Source organism: Drosophila biarmipes, chromosome 2L, assembly GCF_025231255.1.
Source record: "Drosophila biarmipes strain raj3 chromosome 2L, RU_DBia_V1.1, whole genome shotgun sequence".
In the NCBI taxonomy this organism is placed as follows: domain Eukaryota; kingdom Metazoa; phylum Arthropoda; class Insecta; order Diptera; family Drosophilidae; genus Drosophila; species Drosophila biarmipes.
This window is the reverse complement of record NC_066612.1, coordinates 13,266,896-13,282,885: the sequence shown is the minus strand read 5'-3', so window position 1 is coordinate 13,282,885 and position 15,990 is coordinate 13,266,896. Positions and strand designations below refer to the sequence as shown.

General features: G+C 47.1%; 5 protein-coding genes across 7 annotated transcripts; 3 read left to right on the top strand and 2 right to left on the bottom strand.

The window, feature by feature from the left end:
* Window positions 1-192: 192 nt before the first annotated feature.
* Window positions 193-7,740, top strand: LOC108033852 (menin). Its single transcript, XM_017108488.2, has 7 exons — window positions 193-1,042; window positions 1,108-1,278; window positions 1,339-1,401; window positions 1,687-2,013; window positions 2,442-2,900; window positions 2,961-3,766; window positions 6,135-7,740. Exons 4-7 carry the CDS (start codon window positions 1,746-1,748, stop codon window positions 6,906-6,908), a joined length of 2,307 nt encoding a protein of 768 aa, XP_016963977.1. The 5' UTR covers window positions 193-1,042; window positions 1,108-1,278; window positions 1,339-1,401; window positions 1,687-1,745; the 3' UTR covers window positions 6,909-7,740.
* On the bottom strand, window positions 3,780-6,082 carry LOC108033853 (uncharacterized). 3 transcript variants are annotated; one of them, XM_044094090.2, is made up of 2 exons: window positions 5,936-6,082; window positions 3,780-5,867 (listed from the first exon to the last, which is right to left on the bottom strand). In XM_044094090.2, the coding sequence occupies exon 2, from the start codon at window positions 5,818-5,820 to the stop codon at window positions 4,111-4,113; it is 1,710 nt and encodes a 569-aa protein (XP_043950025.1). In that variant the 5' UTR covers window positions 5,821-5,867; window positions 5,936-6,082; the 3' UTR covers window positions 3,780-4,110. The 3 variants fall into 3 exon arrangements, with proteins under 3 accessions (XP_043950025.1, XP_043950024.1, XP_016963978.2); XM_044094089.2 differs by having other exon boundaries at window positions 5,932-6,052; XM_017108489.3 differs by having other exon boundaries at window positions 3,780-5,856; window positions 5,932-6,045.
* A 1,363-nt stretch (window positions 7,741-9,103) lies between the features above and the next one.
* On the top strand, window positions 9,104-9,592 carry LOC108034344 (probable 26S proteasome complex subunit sem1). The gene is made up of 2 exons (XM_017109226.3): window positions 9,104-9,320; window positions 9,374-9,592. Exons 1-2 carry the CDS (start codon window positions 9,209-9,211, stop codon window positions 9,499-9,501), a joined length of 240 nt encoding a protein of 79 aa, XP_016964715.1. The 5' UTR covers window positions 9,104-9,208; the 3' UTR covers window positions 9,502-9,592.
* On the bottom strand, window positions 9,551-11,067 carry LOC108034345 (immunoglobulin G-binding protein H). The gene is made up of 3 exons (XM_017109227.3): window positions 10,693-11,067; window positions 10,159-10,531; window positions 9,551-10,096 (listed from the first exon to the last, which is right to left on the bottom strand). The coding sequence occupies exons 1-3, from the start codon at window positions 10,991-10,993 to the stop codon at window positions 9,583-9,585; spliced, it is 1,188 nt and encodes a 395-aa protein (XP_016964716.1). The 5' UTR covers window positions 10,994-11,067; the 3' UTR covers window positions 9,551-9,582.
* A 316-nt stretch (window positions 11,068-11,383) lies between these two features.
* Window positions 11,384-15,914, top strand: LOC108033598 (uncharacterized). The gene is made up of 6 exons (XM_017107950.2): window positions 11,384-11,447; window positions 11,501-12,199; window positions 12,286-12,625; window positions 12,681-14,199; window positions 14,400-15,081; window positions 15,535-15,914. Exons 1-6 carry the CDS (start codon window positions 11,384-11,386, stop codon window positions 15,912-15,914), a joined length of 3,684 nt encoding a protein of 1,227 aa, XP_016963439.1.
* The last annotated feature ends 76 nt before the right edge of the window (window positions 15,915-15,990 follow it).

Sequence of the window (15,990 nt, the reverse complement as noted above, 5' to 3'; positions counted from 1 at the left end):
TTGTTATCAAAATAAGAAATGGAAAATAGTGTTTCTAATTACTGGATCTAAAGATCAAAATCATTGGAATTTGACGGGGTTTCCCGCTTCGATTTTAATTATGCATTTCCCTCAATGGTATTTCAATAAAATACTGAAAATACCGCAGCTCAGAGAATGGCGCTATGCAACACTGGCTGGGCACGTGCTGGGTGTGGACACACTGGCGCAGCGAGGTAAACACAACGCAATATTTCGTCGGAATTTCACCTGGTTTTCACCTGGTCTGCCGCGCAATAAACCCGCCCAATTAGTGCCCGAAGTGCGGCACAGCTAACGATAATGCTCGCATCAAATGGCATAAAGTGCGATGAGATAATCGGGCGATTCGCGCGGCGAACGGCTAACTGCGTGTCAAGTGGAAAATAAGTGATCGGGCAGAGGGGGTGGCGGCTGACCAAAAAACAAAAACAAAACGCCAAAGCGAAGAGTGGCAGGCGACAGCAACAACAGCAACAACAGCACAGGGAAGGGCGAGTGAGAGAAAGGTGCGAGAAATTCACCTGTCCCCGTGAGCCGATTAATTGATGACGTGGAACGCGGACGAAGGACGCGGGCCACAGGATATATACATATTTTCCAGTGCTGCACCACATGCACATGCATGCTGCACGAGCACACACACACACTCGCACAACACATTCATGCAGAAAACCAGTTGTTTAGTTGTTGCCTCCGCTGCTGCTGCTGCCGATGAGAAGTGCAAGTGAAGCAGCAACAAAATCCTGCTCCCGAAAGTACAGAGCGAAGAAAAGGAGAAAATAGGCGGAAAAGGGCCGAGAGGAAAAGGTGCGACAACGACAAAAGTTGTTTGTCAACTTGTTGCCAATGTTGCAGCCACAAAGTGGCTGGCTGTACAGGCGGCGGCAACAAAAACCCAGCATTCTGCAGCGGGCGCATCCAGGCGAACGTCCCAGCTCCTCCGCAGGATAATAGGGAGCTTCCCGAGCGCACCTCAAGGAGTTTTAACTGAAGTAAGAGGACATCCCGCCCTCGGATACGGGTAAGTGCGTCAGCTTCGAATGCTTGCTGGCTGTCCTGAAACAGATTTTCTTGCTTTCATCACAGCTCGAAGGCAGGAACCTCTACAGAGCCACACATACCAGCGACAAACAGGTGGAAAGCACAGCAGAGCCCATTGGTAGTATCACACTCTTCTGAGATTTCCTGGATTCATAAGCGAAGGGGTGGTACATAAAGGAAAGAATATTTGTTCCCCACACGTCGGAAAAGAATTTGGTAAGCTTATAGTATTTCCCAAGTTGTCAAAACTTAATCTTTGCCTTCTTAACTTTCAAGGATATAAAAACAGGCTAAAGGAAGCTTACTCCAACCCTTTAAAAACCAGGCCATCGGATTTTGGTAAGACAGCAATAAATCTTTGGAATATATTAGATTATTATGACAAAAAGATCAAACAACACCTTTCCTAAGGGGAAATATAACTACCTTATAAATGTTAATAAATTTCTCCGAATTTAATTATAAATTTAAAATAGCAAGCTAAAAATACTTGCTAAAACTAAAAATACATATTTACTTGGAACAGTAATGTATCATAAAGTACAATAGATCTATCTTGTTAGAAGTCCTATTTTGCAACTTCATTTCTTTCTTCTAATAAAAATATTCTTCTCATATTTTCAGTCGGAGGTCCCGAGTTCCTGCCAGTTATTTCGGCTTTTGAAAGTACCCCGCCCGCAACCATGTCCACGGTTACCAGAAGCGCCAGCGCGAGTCCCATGGCGCTCAACGGCGTCATCGATGCCAGCCTGTTCCCCCTCAAGTCCACGGCCGATGTGGTCAATCTGTTCCGCCGCGCCTTGACCTCAGGCATCGAGCCCGATCTCACCCTGCTCTCGATTGTGGTCGGTTACATTGAGCTGTCTTTGACGACCGGGGAGGCTGCTGCTCAGGCCGCTCAAGCCGCCGCCGCCGCTGCCGCAGCAGGTGACATCAGTCAGGCGGCGACAGGTGTGTACTGCCCCCCGCTCAACAGTCGCGCTCGTCTTTTACCGCTCGCGTTCACCGTTAACCTGTTAGCAAAGGGAAACCAGTTAAAGCGGAAGCGATTCCAGGCAAATTGGCAAAGTTTCTGGCGCCTGGTTTGGTTAATGGCATAAACTAAGCAGCACGTTTCGGCAGTGAAGGGCTGTTTGCCGTTTAGAGTTCTTAATTGGTTCAGTTAAAAAGGGCATTGCGGTTTTAATTAAAATTAAAAAATGTTTTGTATAAATATTGAATTTGCACTTTAGTACACATAACCATAAGCATTTTGCGATGTGCATGAGGTTTCCTTTTCAAAATCGTTTGTAATATGTATTGCAGTCATATACTTGATCTTAATGTTAATGACCTTTAGATTTAAACACCATTAACGATTCTTCCTTTTCCAAATGCAGGAAACGACATCATCATGGGCAACAGCGTTCCCTTTCCGGTGGTGACCCACGAGCTAATAGCTGGGCTGTACAAAAAGTTCCAGACGATCCTGTCTGTGGTGGAGAAGCCAAAGCCCCATCGCCAGGCCACCCGAGAGGTGATCAAGAAGGTGTCGGACGTGATCTGGAACTCGCTGATCCGTAGCAGCTACAAGGACCGGGCGCATCTGCAGAACCTCTACAGCTATCTGTCCGGCAACAAGTTGGACTGCTTCGGAGTGGCCTTGGCTGTGGTAGCGGGATGCCAGTTGCTGGGCTACAAGGACGTGCGACTGGTCATCTCCGAGGATCATGCCTGGGTGGTATTTGGCCAGAAGCGCGTGGAGACCATCGAGGTGACATGGCACGGCAAGGGCAGCGAGGATAAGCGGGGACAGGACATTCGCCCCGGCATCGAGTCCGGATCGTGGCTCTACTTGGGTAAGACTCAATTGAAAAATGAATTAAAATATTTTATTAATATATAATCTCTTCCTTTAGGCGGCCTGGCGGTGGTTTGCGAGCGCGGCATGGAGGTGGCGGCTATCTGTGCCGCTCTGAACATTTCGTTGACCTCGAACAGTGACTGCGTGGAGGTGGCAGAGCTCCAGCAGCAGCTCCTGTGGTTACTCTACGATCTCGGCCACCTCAAGCGCTATCCCATGGCCCTGGGCACTCTCGGTGAGCTGGAGGAGATCCATCGGACGCATCCGAGCATTAGCTGCGAGCAGTTATATCGCGAGGCCATTGAGTCGGCCAGGACCTACTACCGGAACCATCATGTGTATCCGTACACGTACCAGGGCAACTACTACAACCGGTTGCTCAAGTACCGAGACGCCTTTGCCGCCTGGGCAAACGCGGCGGATGTCATCCGTTTGTATACGTACCAGTGCCGGGATGACGAGGAGATCTACAAGGAGCTGCTGGACATTGCCAACGAGCTGATACCCTATGTGATGAAAACGGAGAGTTCCGGTCATTCGGCGAGAAGTATCCTAAGAGACTCCGAGGTGTTTGCAAACTTACTGCGGTTCTACGACGGCATCTGCCAGTGGGAGGAGGACAGCTTGACGCCTATACTGCACATTGGCTGGGCCAAACCGCTGGTGAATAACATCACCAAGTTTGACTACGACATTAGGTCGCAGGTGGTCATCAAGCTGCCCGAGGATCTGGAGGCGGAGCACGCGAAGGCGGAGCAGGCGAGGGCAGAACAGGAGGCTAAGGAAGCTAGGGAGTCGAAGGAAGCGGCCGGATCAGAGGCTTTGGAGGGCAACAACAACACGTTGGTCAAAAAGGAAGAGGTAAGCACACGCATTTGTTTACCAAAATTATTTTATTGGAAAGTTTTAATTTGGAATAAGCAAAAACAAAGTTATTGAGATGGCAAAATGGGGAACATAAATTTGGAGCTACTTTTTTTGTTGTTTGTCGGTATAGCAGATTTTATACGTTTTATCCAACTGCATCTTTCTAATCCAGGAACAATTAAAATAAAACAATTCTGAAAAAATTATTCATAGCAAACCGCGAACCTCATCCGATTCATTTAAAAGTGTCTCATTCTTTTCTTATTTTATGGTTTAAAAGTATCTTTTCGATTTTCTTGATGCGTTATTCGGAAAGTATCTTATTTTTTCTCTTTTCTTCAGGCGTTATTTTGGTTGAGCAACTTGGAACAGTTTGTGTCTCCCACGGTGGAACTTGTGGAATCAGAGTCGTCGTTCTTCTTCCAGTTCGAGATGCAAACTCGCATGGCCTTGGTATGCTTGCAGTGCTTTCCACATGGTTGCTTGTAACCCAAATGCCTTCTGTCTTGTTCCGAGTCCTCTGAGTGGTGGCGATGTCGATGGTGGCCATCTCTCGAGTGGTGCCTATGCTTGCACTCCGGACTTCTTGTTCTGGAAGAGCATACTTCGTGTCTGTGCTTGTGATCCTGATCTCTGCTCAGGGATCCAACGGAACTTCGCCTGTGCCTGCGGCAACATTGCTTTTCTCTGTGCTCACACCTTTCCCTGGGCTGGCAGCAATGGCAGGTGCAAAAACCATCGCAGCTCCTAGGATAGCCTCTATGGCTTTCGACCGCATCTTCATGCAAGGACTCCAGTGAATTTAGCTCCTTTGTTTCCAAGACCCCGCCCTCCTTGGGTGAAAACTCGATGCATGGCTTGAGTTCCCTGCTATGACGCGGGGGCATTGTTTGCTTGGCTGGCCTTTCCCTGGCTGACTGATAATTGGAGCAGCTTGGCTGATCCTCGTGGTTGGCTCCTCCAGGACGCGTGCGCGGACGCACGGCAGCCACCTGGGAACTGTTGAACAGGATCTCCTTTAGCTGCTGCACAGCACACACCGGATTGTTGCCGTAGTTGATCAGTGTTTGCTCCACGCTCCGCACCTTCCCGGCCAGCATTAATTGGTCTGTTGTGAGGCAACGCACCTCGCAGTTCAGATTTCCGATGGTCTCGTCCTTGGCCTGCAGGTCATTTGTAAGTTGGACGACCTTTTCGCTAAGAGCCTTCCAGGAAGTAAATTCCTGAGGCTTTAGACATTTCGTCGTAGAGTTAGACGGCTCAATGGAGTACGTTAAGCCGGTCATATTCTTCTTCTCCGACTTGAGCTTTTCCGTGAGCTGCCTTTGCAGATAAGAGGGATTTCCGCATATTTCCAGCTCGTCTTCGCTATCCGGGGGCAGGGAAACGTTCCTGCTCTCCGCGAGGTACTCATTGGCCTTTGTCGTCTTCTTTGGTGGCGCTGTTTTCCTGGTCGGAGGCTTGATTTCCCTTTCCAGCGCAGTGCTATTTAATCGCCGGCTATCCAGACTATGCCGCCTGGTCAGTCGGAAGGGATCCTTGGCGTAGTTAAAGTTCATCGACTGGCACTTGTACATGGCACTCAAGTTCCCAGTGGAGAAGGCGGCGATCTCGAGGCTCCTGCTCAGCCCAATGGGCGAGTCCTTCCTCACCTTTTTCGCATCGTACTCGCACCCATTGTCGTTGAACTTGAAGAACTTGTACATCCAGTTGCAGAAGTCGACGTGATTGCGGCCCACAATCAACTCCTCCACCGGCATGAACCGCGATACATTCAGCTTCTTCAGGCAGTTGTGCAGCAGTCGAAAATTCGCCTCGAATTCGCTCTGCTTGTGCGTGTAAAACTTGACTTTGTGGATTGGCATCGCCGTGGGAAAGAGTCTGTGCATGATTTGGCAGTACACTGCCCCAGTTTTCAGGTCGTCCATGCCCCGCAACTCGCAGTCCAGTGTGTTGTTTATGAACACCAGGAGATTCCTTATGGAGACCATCTCGTTTTTGCCCACGACCACGTTTACCAGAGTTGGAATCGCTGTTGCAGGCGTCATGTTTTCGATTATAACTGCGTACTTGGGTGCCTTAGTCTGAAATATGACTATATCAGGATCGTATTTGTAGAATTTTATTAAAGATATACTAAAATACATAAACTTTCTTACCTACTCTATGTTTTGGAGAAGGTTTATTTTGGTTGCTGCTTGTTTTGATACTGAGTTTTGTTCCAGAGAACTCCTCCAGCTAGATGATAGCAAGGTCACAACATACCATGATTGTGTCTTTTGAAAAGTGTTTTAAATTCTTGGACCTCATAAAAGTTTAGTAAATTAATTCATCTATGTTCCTTGTATCTTTTGTTATTCAGAAAGCAAAACACCCGGAGATGCCGACTACCTTGGCCGATCTAACAGCTGCCTGCGGCGAGAAGATTCTCAATCCAGACTTCCTGCTCCAGGGCGGAGGTCAGCCCTTTGCCGACCAGAAGCAACAGCCTCCTGGCGGGGATGCCGAGGCCACAGAGCTCCACAATAACAACAATAACAGCAACAGCAATAACCACAACCACAATGCGGACAAAAAGGAGGCTCCATCAACTACCGCAACAAGCACAAGCAATGGCAGTGGCACCTCTGTCCAGTTGCCCGTCTCCAGTGAGGCTAGCAGTGCCACGGGCCAAGCTCAAGCTCAAACTCAATCCCAATCCCAAAATCCAACAAACGCCCAACAACTGGGAAAACCACAACCACAGCACAAAGAAGCTAAGAAAGAGGAGACAAGCGACGACTACGACCCCTTCGAGATAATGCTGAAGAGGCCAGTGATCACCTTGTACAGCCAGAAGATGAAGGGCCTGAAGGATCTGCTGCTGGCCGAGAAGCTCAACACCCACGCCATTTCCCTCCAGGTCACCGCCCAGTCGGTGGCCTCGCGAAAGGTTCGCGGAGTGGAGAAGCAGTCGGCCACAATTTCAGCCACCATCACGGCCATTTCGTCGAGCTCCGCAGAGGGCGTTCTAAGTGGCGTCGCTGGTGGCGGTGGCAGTGGCGCAGGAGCCAGCGGAGGAGCGTCGTTGGCATCATCGTCCGCAGGAGGAGATTCAATAGCCGCGTCACGTCCAAAGAGAACGCGCCGCGAGTAATTCTCATTGTTGTGTATTACGTATTGGAAAACTTTTATTAATCATGTGCAAGTCGAGGTGGTTCGATTTTCTTTTGCGTATCAAAACCATTTAAAGTTTAACAGGATCCAGCTACTCTGATTTTTAAGCACAATAAGTCAAAATGAACAAAATCAAATGGAATATTTTTCTTATAAACTTGAAGAGACAATTACAAATTGTGGAAAAATCGAGCCACCCCTGTAACCATGCATGTGACATATATGCTATCATATTTTTGATGTTCGATGTGTATTTATGTAGTTCGTAAGCGCGTGACAAAACAAAAACTAAGCCGTTATAGAACGCCTAGCGTTTAAAAAAACAAATATAAGAAGTGGAACAAACACACTGACATGTCCCAACAAACAAAACAGGCACACGAAACGCTAAGCTATGCTAAGTATTTATAACGTATTTTTAGCTGTTATACTTTTTCTCCTACGTATTTATTACTACAACTATGTTTTGCCCTCCTTTTTTATTAATATTGTTTAAGCGTAACTTAAATTGGTGCTCTCCTTCGAAATCGAAGCAGACAAAGCGGTTCTGTCTTTGTTTTCGATCGCAAGGATATAAGAAACTTGTAAATGGTGATCGAAATCAGAGACGGCTGCCGAGCTGCTCATCATGATGTATTTACTTTAAAGCATTTTATCGAGGCTAAGCTGTTTAAGTTGTCTCCACATACGAGTGTATATCCTGTATATTTAAGAATTCGAAACTTTGTTACGAACTGTTGACTTGAAGCAATGCAGCAGTTGGCAAACCCAAATGGCAAACACAAGAATACATATTTAACACTTCCTCTATATGTGATACAACACTTTTTCTAGAAAAGCTTTCATATTATCTTAAAAACTAATAGAATTAACCACTCTCCACACGAAACCCAAGCGAACACTACTCAAGAGGGCTGGCAGCAGCAGGACAGGCTCTTGTTTTCGGGGAAAATCAAGTCCCCAAGAAGATGTCGCCCTTATTAGCTACAGAAAGGAGGGACAAACTCGGAGCTTGTAACAAATTGTTAAACGATGATAATAATGGCATTGAATTTAATTTGATTTGTGCGTAGAGCATCTGTGATTAAGAGTAAGGTTTAGAGGAGGGAGAGGCGAGGAGAACAGAGGGGTGGGGAGCGGAGCCCGAGACAACACACAAAACTGATCAACAATATTACTATTCAAGTGTAAGGTGTTTATTCCTCGTACATAACACTAGCAGACTAAAGCAAACTCAAATGAAATCAAACAAACTATTTAATTACGTAGACTTGCAGACCGCAACAACTAAATGTTAAATGTTGACCTACAGTTATGAGAAAATGTAAACTAGACACTGAACTAAAACTAAACAAAGAAGTATATATTTTGGCATACAAAATTTTTAAGATTAAGCGAGATGAGTGGAGCAGTCAGAAGTAACTATTATTTTCATTACACTTTGGACACCACGAAATCCAACCCAGAAATAGACCAGGCCGACACTTCGCTAGGCAATAAATCAAAGGGCAGCCACTCGAGAACAGAAGCAGTATGGAAACCTACAAGCATATAACAAATATATATTTATTAATGTTAATGTACATCTTTGCTCTAATTGTTTAAAATAGCCAACCAGCAGCAACAGTTAAACTAAATGTAGCCTAAAACCCAAATGCTCAATATTCCTTTTAGCTTGAAAGTCAAATAGCCAGCAGTAAAAATGTTATACAGATCATTAAATGCATTAAAAGCAACCTTTTTGAAGTCTTTTATTAGCCCGAAGGAAGTGGAAAGGCAAACATTATTAAAAACGGATAATAAATCATTTGAAAGCAATAGAAAAACACATTTTTTTAAACAAATATTTGAATTTAAACTACAAAACATTCCTTTAATTTCCAACCATCTCTGACTCTTAAATAGCTTAAATGTGTTTTTCAACACTTTAGTTATTTGTATTTATTTTTTATAGGTCGAAAAGTAAATAATATTGTTAAAAAGACAAAGAAATCATTTAGGTAAAATATTGAACCGCACTCAGTCAACTTTATTCAATTTTATTTCAATTCAACCATTTGCGGAGGGTGACCCGGCTAAGTTAGCTCGGACACACACCTTACTTTTGGTAGGTTATTTCTGTAGGAATACAAATGGTATAAAATGTATTTTTCCAAAAGCCGGACGGTATTATTTATTGTTGCTTCCGCGGTCACACCTCAAGTGACTAGGCATCATTTTGGCAACAAAAAACGGCGTTAAAAACATTGTTTTTCTGTTTGACTAATAACAAAACCAGTAATGTCTGCCCCCGATAAGGAGAAGGAGAAAGAGAAGGAGGAGACCAACAACAAGGGCGAGGACTTGGGTCTCCTGGAGGAGGACGACGAGTTCGAGGAGTTTCCCGCCGAAGGTAGGCCCACCACCAAGTGGTAAATTGCGAGTTTCTAATGGCCTCCGCCGCAGATTTCCGCGTTGGCGACGACGAGGAGGAGCTCAACGTGTGGGAGGACAACTGGGACGACGACAACGTGGAGGACGACTTCAGCCAGCAGCTGAAGGCCCATCTGGAGAGCAAGAAGATGGAGACGTAGACCGGTGGCCCTCCCCTGCGTTCGATCCTAACCATGAAAACGAGCTGAGCTGTTTGCAGTTTATAGAATAAAATCAGTATATTAAGTGGAATTCAACTGCCAGTTTTCGCCGAAAATCTCTGTGAGCTGCTCCATCAAGATGGCGTGCAGCTGCTCTTTTTCCACATTTTGCTGCTCCAGCTCGACGATGCTGCTGTTCAGGAGCTTTATCTGCTTCTTGCGCTCCTCAAGATCGACCTTTAGCTTTTCCAGTTCCTGCTGCTGCTTTTGATGCTCCGCCTCGTGTCTGTGCTTAGCGGCCTCGCACTGCTGCTCGGTGAGGGAGAGTTCTTGCTTCCTGGCCTCCAGGTCCTGGCAACGCTTCTGGTAGTTGGCCTCCAGGGCGGCGCGCTTCTCCTCCGCCGCCTCCAGATCCTTGGAGCTCTTCTTGTACTCCTCCAGTTTGGTGAGCGGCAGTACAGCCGTGGCCTCCTCCAGAGCCGTGACTGCCTGCTGGCTCGCCTCGATCACCCGGCGGTGTTCGTTGATCACCTGCTTCTTGCTGGCCAGCTCCGCTTTGCAGCTCTCGACGTGCGAGTTGGCGCTCTTGATGTTCCTGTAACGAGGGAAAATATCATGAGCAAAGCGCAGTTCCGCCTTCTCTCTAGCTTCGCGTACTTTTGCAGTTCGGCCACTTGACCATCCTTCACCACCAGCTGCTCCCAGTGAGTGATGCGCATGTCCAGCTCGTTCTGCTGCTGCTCGATGAGCTCCAGGGCACTGGCCTGCTCGCTGCAGGACTTTTTCAGCGGCAGCAGCTTTGCTTGAGTGTCCTGCAGCTCATTCTTAAGCTGGCCGATGGCCGCCTCGCACTCCTTCGTCTTCAGCTTGCGCTGCTCCAACTGCTGGCTCTTGGCTTTCAGCTCGGCCGCTAGCGAGTCCTTCAGCATGATGGCCTCTTCCACGGGACCCAGCACGCTCTTCTTGAACATCTTGTAGTAGGCCAGGTAGTTGAAGAGGTAGCTCAGGGTGGCCAGAGTCTTCTTAACAGCTGCAGGGCGAGAGGAAACGGTTAGCTATAAGTCTGACTAGTGTTAAGAGGGTAAAAGGACAACCATATAAGGAGTAGTACATAAATAGAACATTCTTGAGCGGTTCTTAGGGGCTGTGTATGAAAATAAAGATAAAGATTAGAAAGCTTCTGGGGCGCACCTGGTTTGATTATATCCACATAGGTGTACGTCTTGTTGGGGAAGGAGATCTGGATGATGCGCTCCACTTGGCGGCACACCCGGATGAGGAAGACGCGCGCCTCCCGCGACGACTGGGCGAGTTCAGAGCCAATCTTATAGGGCGGCTCGACGCGGAAAGCGAAACAGCGCAGGTAGTGCACCATGATCTTGGTGACAATGGGCTCGGTGGGATTGGCCAAGTCGCTCTGCGACATGTTGAGGTCGGGCATCAGATAGTTGCCCTGGTCTAGCAGCCGTTCGATTTCCGCGGAAACAGCCATTTAGGACGAGTTTACCTTTTCGATAAAGCGGTTTTAAATTTCGATCCGCTTGGTGTGACCAAAGTTGGTTAGACGTAAATTGCCAGTTGGCAGGGGTATTCTGCTGTGATTATGAACTACTATATTTCAGTGTTTTCCAACACTGCCAACTTATCGTTACTTTTTGAATTTATTTTAAAAATAAAATAGTGCTTTTAAAAATCTTTAAGCACAGCTAAGATACATTCGAAAATGTGGTTTTATTAAGGATATACATATTTAATAAAATATATTAATTTAGTTATTATGTACCGTGAACTATGAGTCAACGGGGCAACAGGCTTCTGGTTGCCATGGATTGTTTCATTTATGGATAACTTTTTCTTCTTTGGTCTATGAAAACGTTGTGAAATGGCCTCCTCCAGCGCTGTGGAAGATGAACACCTTACGGACTCAGACCTAACTGATGATGAAGGTGAGTCTTTGCAGGTGCTCCCCTTCCATAAGCATAAAACTTCCAAATCGCAGAGCGCAGCGCGGAACCGCGCCAGGAAGAACTCCGCCCCGAGACCCCGAAACCGTCCTATACCGACGAGGAACTGCATCACTTGGTTGGCTACATACAGCGCATGAGCGTGTTGAGCTGCCTGGACCACAGGGACTGGCATGAAGGCACTCTGGACATCATCCGACGCTGGCTCCTGGAGGTACACGAGCCCCTGCTGACCATATACTACGATAGGGATGCCCTGTCCGCCTGCCTGGGCATGCCCACCACTTGTGTCTCGGATCTGAGCTACTTCCGCCGGGAACCGAACGAGATCTTTAGTGTGGAGGGCTTCCACGATGAGGTCAACTTTGGCACCTTGACCAGCGATGTGGACGGCTGTTTGATGGAGCTACTGGCTCGCTTGTACGCCCCCTTCTTCAGGAACTATCTCGAGTGGAATGCCACTGTGAGACATCGCTTTTGCTCCAGCATGGACAGGTTCCTGGCCTTCCTAACCGGGATGCACCATCAGATCTCGGGGGTGGCCGTGCTCTATGTGCCCTATGTCATCAAGGAACTAACAGCTGGATCCGTCGACAGGCAGTTGGTCAGGAGTCTGGAGGGCATTGCTCTCTACTGGACCACACAGATTCGTACCTTGCTGGGAGACGACACTTTGACAGTTCCTCATGATCTGGCCACCGTGCGGGATGAGTTTGAGTTTTGGGAATATCGCTGTGAGCTAAGATTAAAAAAACCCTTAAATTGTTCCCAAGCTCTCCACTTATTTTTTTAAATCTTAAGTACTTTTTTTTTTTTACAGATGAAGTTCTTCAGGGAATCAACGATCGATTGGCTCAATCGGATGTTCAGAAGGTGCTACTGTTGCTACACAACGCCCATTCCGTGCACACTCCCCAGATGGATGGTCTCGTAGAAAGGGCTAAAGAGGAGCTCCGCAGGTCCCTGTCCAACATCAAGTTCCTTCGCCTGCTGATCGAGCCCTGCTCTAAAATCGATGTGGCCACTGACCCGGCGGATTTGACGAAGCTTCTGCCACGCATTATCCACCTCATACGTTTTATTTGGCTGAACTCGGACTGCTACAATACGACCAGGCTTATTGGCGGGCTATTCCGGAACTTGAGCAATCAGATCATAAGGTAAGAATGATTCATGAACATATATTAAGATTGTTCGATAATTTTTCCTAAATAGATTCTGCACCGGGCAAACAAAGGTCGAGGAGATCCTCTCGGGCAAGCCGCGTTTCGGTATTAAGATATGCAACGTCGCCATAGACTGCTGTCTGGCCTACAAGGGAATCTATGATAGAATATCGAAGGAATTGGCCCAGAAACAGAGCCAACTGCCTTGGGAGCTGGATGAGGGACTAATCTTCAACCACATCGACGCCTTTGTGGAGCGCCTGAACGATGTGATTGACATTTGCGAGTCCATGATCGTGTTTGGCCGCATGGATGAGAGCGGGAGCATTCCCAAACCAGCATTCGGGGGCACCAGTGGTGAGGAGCTGGAGAAGATTGCCGAAAATGTGGAGCACCAGTTTTTGGGCTCCTTGAAACAACTGCAGGACAGCTCCCAGGCATACATTTTGAATGTACATCGCTCGGATTGGTACAAGGATGTGGCCCACTTCCGCAGCGGCATGCAGAAACTGGAGGAGACGGTCCAGAGGCTGATCTTCAATGTGTTCCATCAAGTGTCCAATGTGGAGGAGACACTGGAGGCTCTGCAGGCCTTGCTGTTCTACTCCTACCGCCAGAGGGGAACTCTGAGGAAGACCTACCTAAAGGAAACGAGCCGGCTGTGGAGGATGTTCTCCCGGGAAATGGACTCCACATCGAGAAAACTGCTCGAGGAGCGAAGGCAGGAGTCGTGGTTATCCAAGCACATGTCCATAGCTCTCAGCTATCGCATTAATCTGGAACGCTTGACCTGGCTGAGAGACCGTTTAAAGAATGCCGAGTGGCTGCCTCCTGTCAAGGAGTCCGCTCCAGCTCTGGCTAAATTCGATTCACTGCGTCACGAGTTCCAAAAAGAAATTCGGCAGGCCTACGAAGATTGGGTGGCCAAGTGCTGTGGGTTTTCCGGCGATCTCTCCCAGCTTTTGGATCGCTATCTTATCGTGCGCAGTAAGAAGTACAAGGGACTCGTGGAGTGCAACATTGATCCTTCAGTACTGGAGCTCTGTGAGCAGGCGCAGCACTTTGAGAGACTCGGTTTTGCCATCCCCAACACTCTCAAGAAGCTTTACGAAAGATACGATGTCATAAGATCTTTGTACAATGGCATAATCCAGCTGGCGCTGAGTCATAATCGCATTTTGGCCGTTCTGAGTGAGAGGGAACGGAAGTTATTTCGACCTCTGATACAGGCCTGTGACCGCCAACTGGCTCCGGGGGTTTTCAAGATCACCTATGGCTCTGAGTTCGATGAGGAGTTCTTCGAAGATGGCAAGGAGTTCGTCGGTGAGTTCCAGGAGTTGGTGCATATATTCAAGCGGGCCAATCGCGGCGTGGCCAGAACCTGTGAGAAGATCTGCGATACCTGTCTGCTGCATTTCGCCTTTTCCGGCTCCGTGGATATATCGGTGTTCCAGCAGCAGTTGTCCAGCAGACTTAGCTCCTCCGGTGACGTCTTGAGGAGCTACTACAGCAACATCGTGGAGCTTTTATCAGCCTTTAGTCGGCAGTTTCAGTCAGTGGACGATGAGGTAAGGGCTCTGAAATACAAATTTTTGTTGCTCAATTATTTGCTGAATCTATTCCAAGAATATCCCATTACATTGAAAAGTGTTCTAATTCTCTAAAAAGCTAAATTTAGCGAAACTGTAATTAAAAGGGAATTTTGATTGCCTAATGATTCAGACAATTTCAGTTCAATTCTTAAAAATCCAAATCCCATTCATACCAGATGACTGCGGAGTGGATTGCCTATGTGAACGATATGGATGACATGCTGGCCAGTTCCTTGATGACCAGTGCCCGTGGATCCCTAACCAAACTGTACGAGGCCCTCCACTGCGACGAGGACATGGCGTCCGCTCCCATAATAGTCGTTGAGTCGGATGTGAAAGATGGCCGCATTGTCTTCACGCCCGACATGGAGGCGATTGGCCATATGATAAATGGGATTGTGGACAGCGTTCGCAGCATGCTGGATCAGTTTCCGCGACTGGGATACAAACTAAAGCTGCCGAAGGAGCAGCTGAGACAGGGATTCGCTTGCGTTTTTCGGGAGGATCAGGAGTGCTCGGAGCTCATGAGAAGCATACAGGCAGAGATTGCAGTTCAGCAGGAGGCGTTGGACAAGTATGAATCGCTTTGGAACCAAAAGCGAGTCCTGTGGGAGACCACCGAGGAGGGGTTCCGCCAGCGACTGATGTCCAGTTCGCGGACAGCCGGGGTCTTCGAGGGAGGCATCGAGCACTACAGCGCTCTGGCGGACGATGTCATCTTCGAGGATGCCATTACGAACGTGTACTTCGTGCTGATCAATCAGAATGCTCTGAAGAGCACGATCCTGGACTGGATCGAAAAGTGGCAAGCTCTCAACATCAAAATGTTGCTGGACCATGCCAGCAATCTGATGAGAGGTAGGGTTTACTTAGGGGAGATTTCCTAATGTCTGGTTAGGGTTTTAGTTTGATTTCTGTTAGAGAATGTTAAAAAAAAAGATTTTTTTCCGGTAGATATAGTTTACTTACTTAGGGACGATTTCTCAATGTCTGGTTAGGGTTGTGGCTTGATATCTGTCAGATATTTTTTAATACCAATTCATTTTTCCCGGATGGTGCTTACTTTACTAACAATACATCTTGAAGGAATCTTAGACAATACGAACTAGTGGAAAATTTGGAACAACAAACAGACAAGGAGTCTTTATTCGAATAGAACTTACTGTATTTCTTAGATAATAAAAATTAACGACATGCCAAATTTAACATGATAATAAGAAATAACTTGATATTATAATATAATGATCACATTTTATTTTTCAATATCTTATGAAGTATTATTTGTTCTTTATTTATCCCAATCCCGTCTAGCCACCTACCGATATATGCGTCGCAATGAGAGGACTGTGATGAAGGTCCCCCGGACCATCCGTGAAACCGTGGCTGCCAAACAGCTTTTTGAACAACTGCTCAAAGAAGTTCCCGTGAAGCAGTCCGCCTTTACACCGATGCTGGAACTCTTTGTCCTCCTGCACAAGTACCAGGTCCAATTAACCGAGAAGACACATCAGCAGGTGATGGGGCTGGAGTCGGCTTGGCTGCACTATCTCCAGGTGCTGGAAGAGGCGGATGAAATGTTGGATAATGAGGCGACTGACACTAAATTGGAGTTGGCCAAGCATGGGGAAAAATTCAAGTTGATTTTAAAGGAGTTTCTCGAAGATTTCTACTCCAAATTGCCCAAGAAATAATAAGATCCTTCTTATTTATACATATAACATTAAAAAATGTTTACAATTATATATAATCTCTGTGTACTTGTACTGT

Bases quoted from the DNA above. Each gene is read 5' to 3' on its own strand.
- LOC108033598 (XM_017107950.2), top strand. From the start codon at position 11,384: ATGGCCTCCTCCAGCGCTGTGGAAGATGAACACCTTACGGACTCAGAC. The intron at 14,200-14,399 runs GTAAGGGCTCTG...CATTCATACCAG, and splicing joins TTCAGTCAGTGGACGATGAG to ATGACTGCGGAGTGGATTGC. The intron at 15,082-15,534 runs GTAGGGTTTACT...AATCCCGTCTAG, and splicing joins TGCCAGCAATCTGATGAGAG to CCACCTACCGATATATGCGT.
- LOC108033852 (XM_017108488.2), top strand. From the start codon at position 1,746: ATGTCCACGGTTACCAGAAGCGCCAGCGCGAGTCCCATGGCGCTCAAC. The intron at 2,014-2,441 runs GTGTGTACTGCC...TTCCAAATGCAG, and splicing joins CATCAGTCAGGCGGCGACAG to GAAACGACATCATCATGGGC. The intron at 2,901-2,960 runs GTAAGACTCAAT...CTCTTCCTTTAG, and splicing joins CGGATCGTGGCTCTACTTGG to GCGGCCTGGCGGTGGTTTGC.
- LOC108034345 (XM_017109227.3), bottom strand. From the start codon at position 10,993: ATGGCTGTTTCCGCGGAAATCGAACGGCTGCTAGACCAGGGCAACTAT. The intron at 10,532-10,692 runs GTGCGCCCCAGA...CTCGCCCTGCAG, and splicing joins TGTGGATATAATCAAACCAG to CTGTTAAGAAGACTCTGGCC. The intron at 10,097-10,158 runs GTACGCGAAGCT...CCCTCGTTACAG, and splicing joins CAAGTGGCCGAACTGCAAAA to GAACATCAAGAGCGCCAACT.
- LOC108033853 (XM_044094090.2), bottom strand. From the start codon at position 5,820: ATGACGCCTGCAACAGCGATTCCAACTCTGGTAAACGTGGTCGTGGGC.
- LOC108034344 (XM_017109226.3), top strand. From the start codon at position 9,209: ATGTCTGCCCCCGATAAGGAGAAGGAGAAAGAGAAGGAGGAGACCAAC. The intron at 9,321-9,373 runs GTAGGCCCACCA...CCTCCGCCGCAG, and splicing joins CGAGGAGTTTCCCGCCGAAG to ATTTCCGCGTTGGCGACGAC.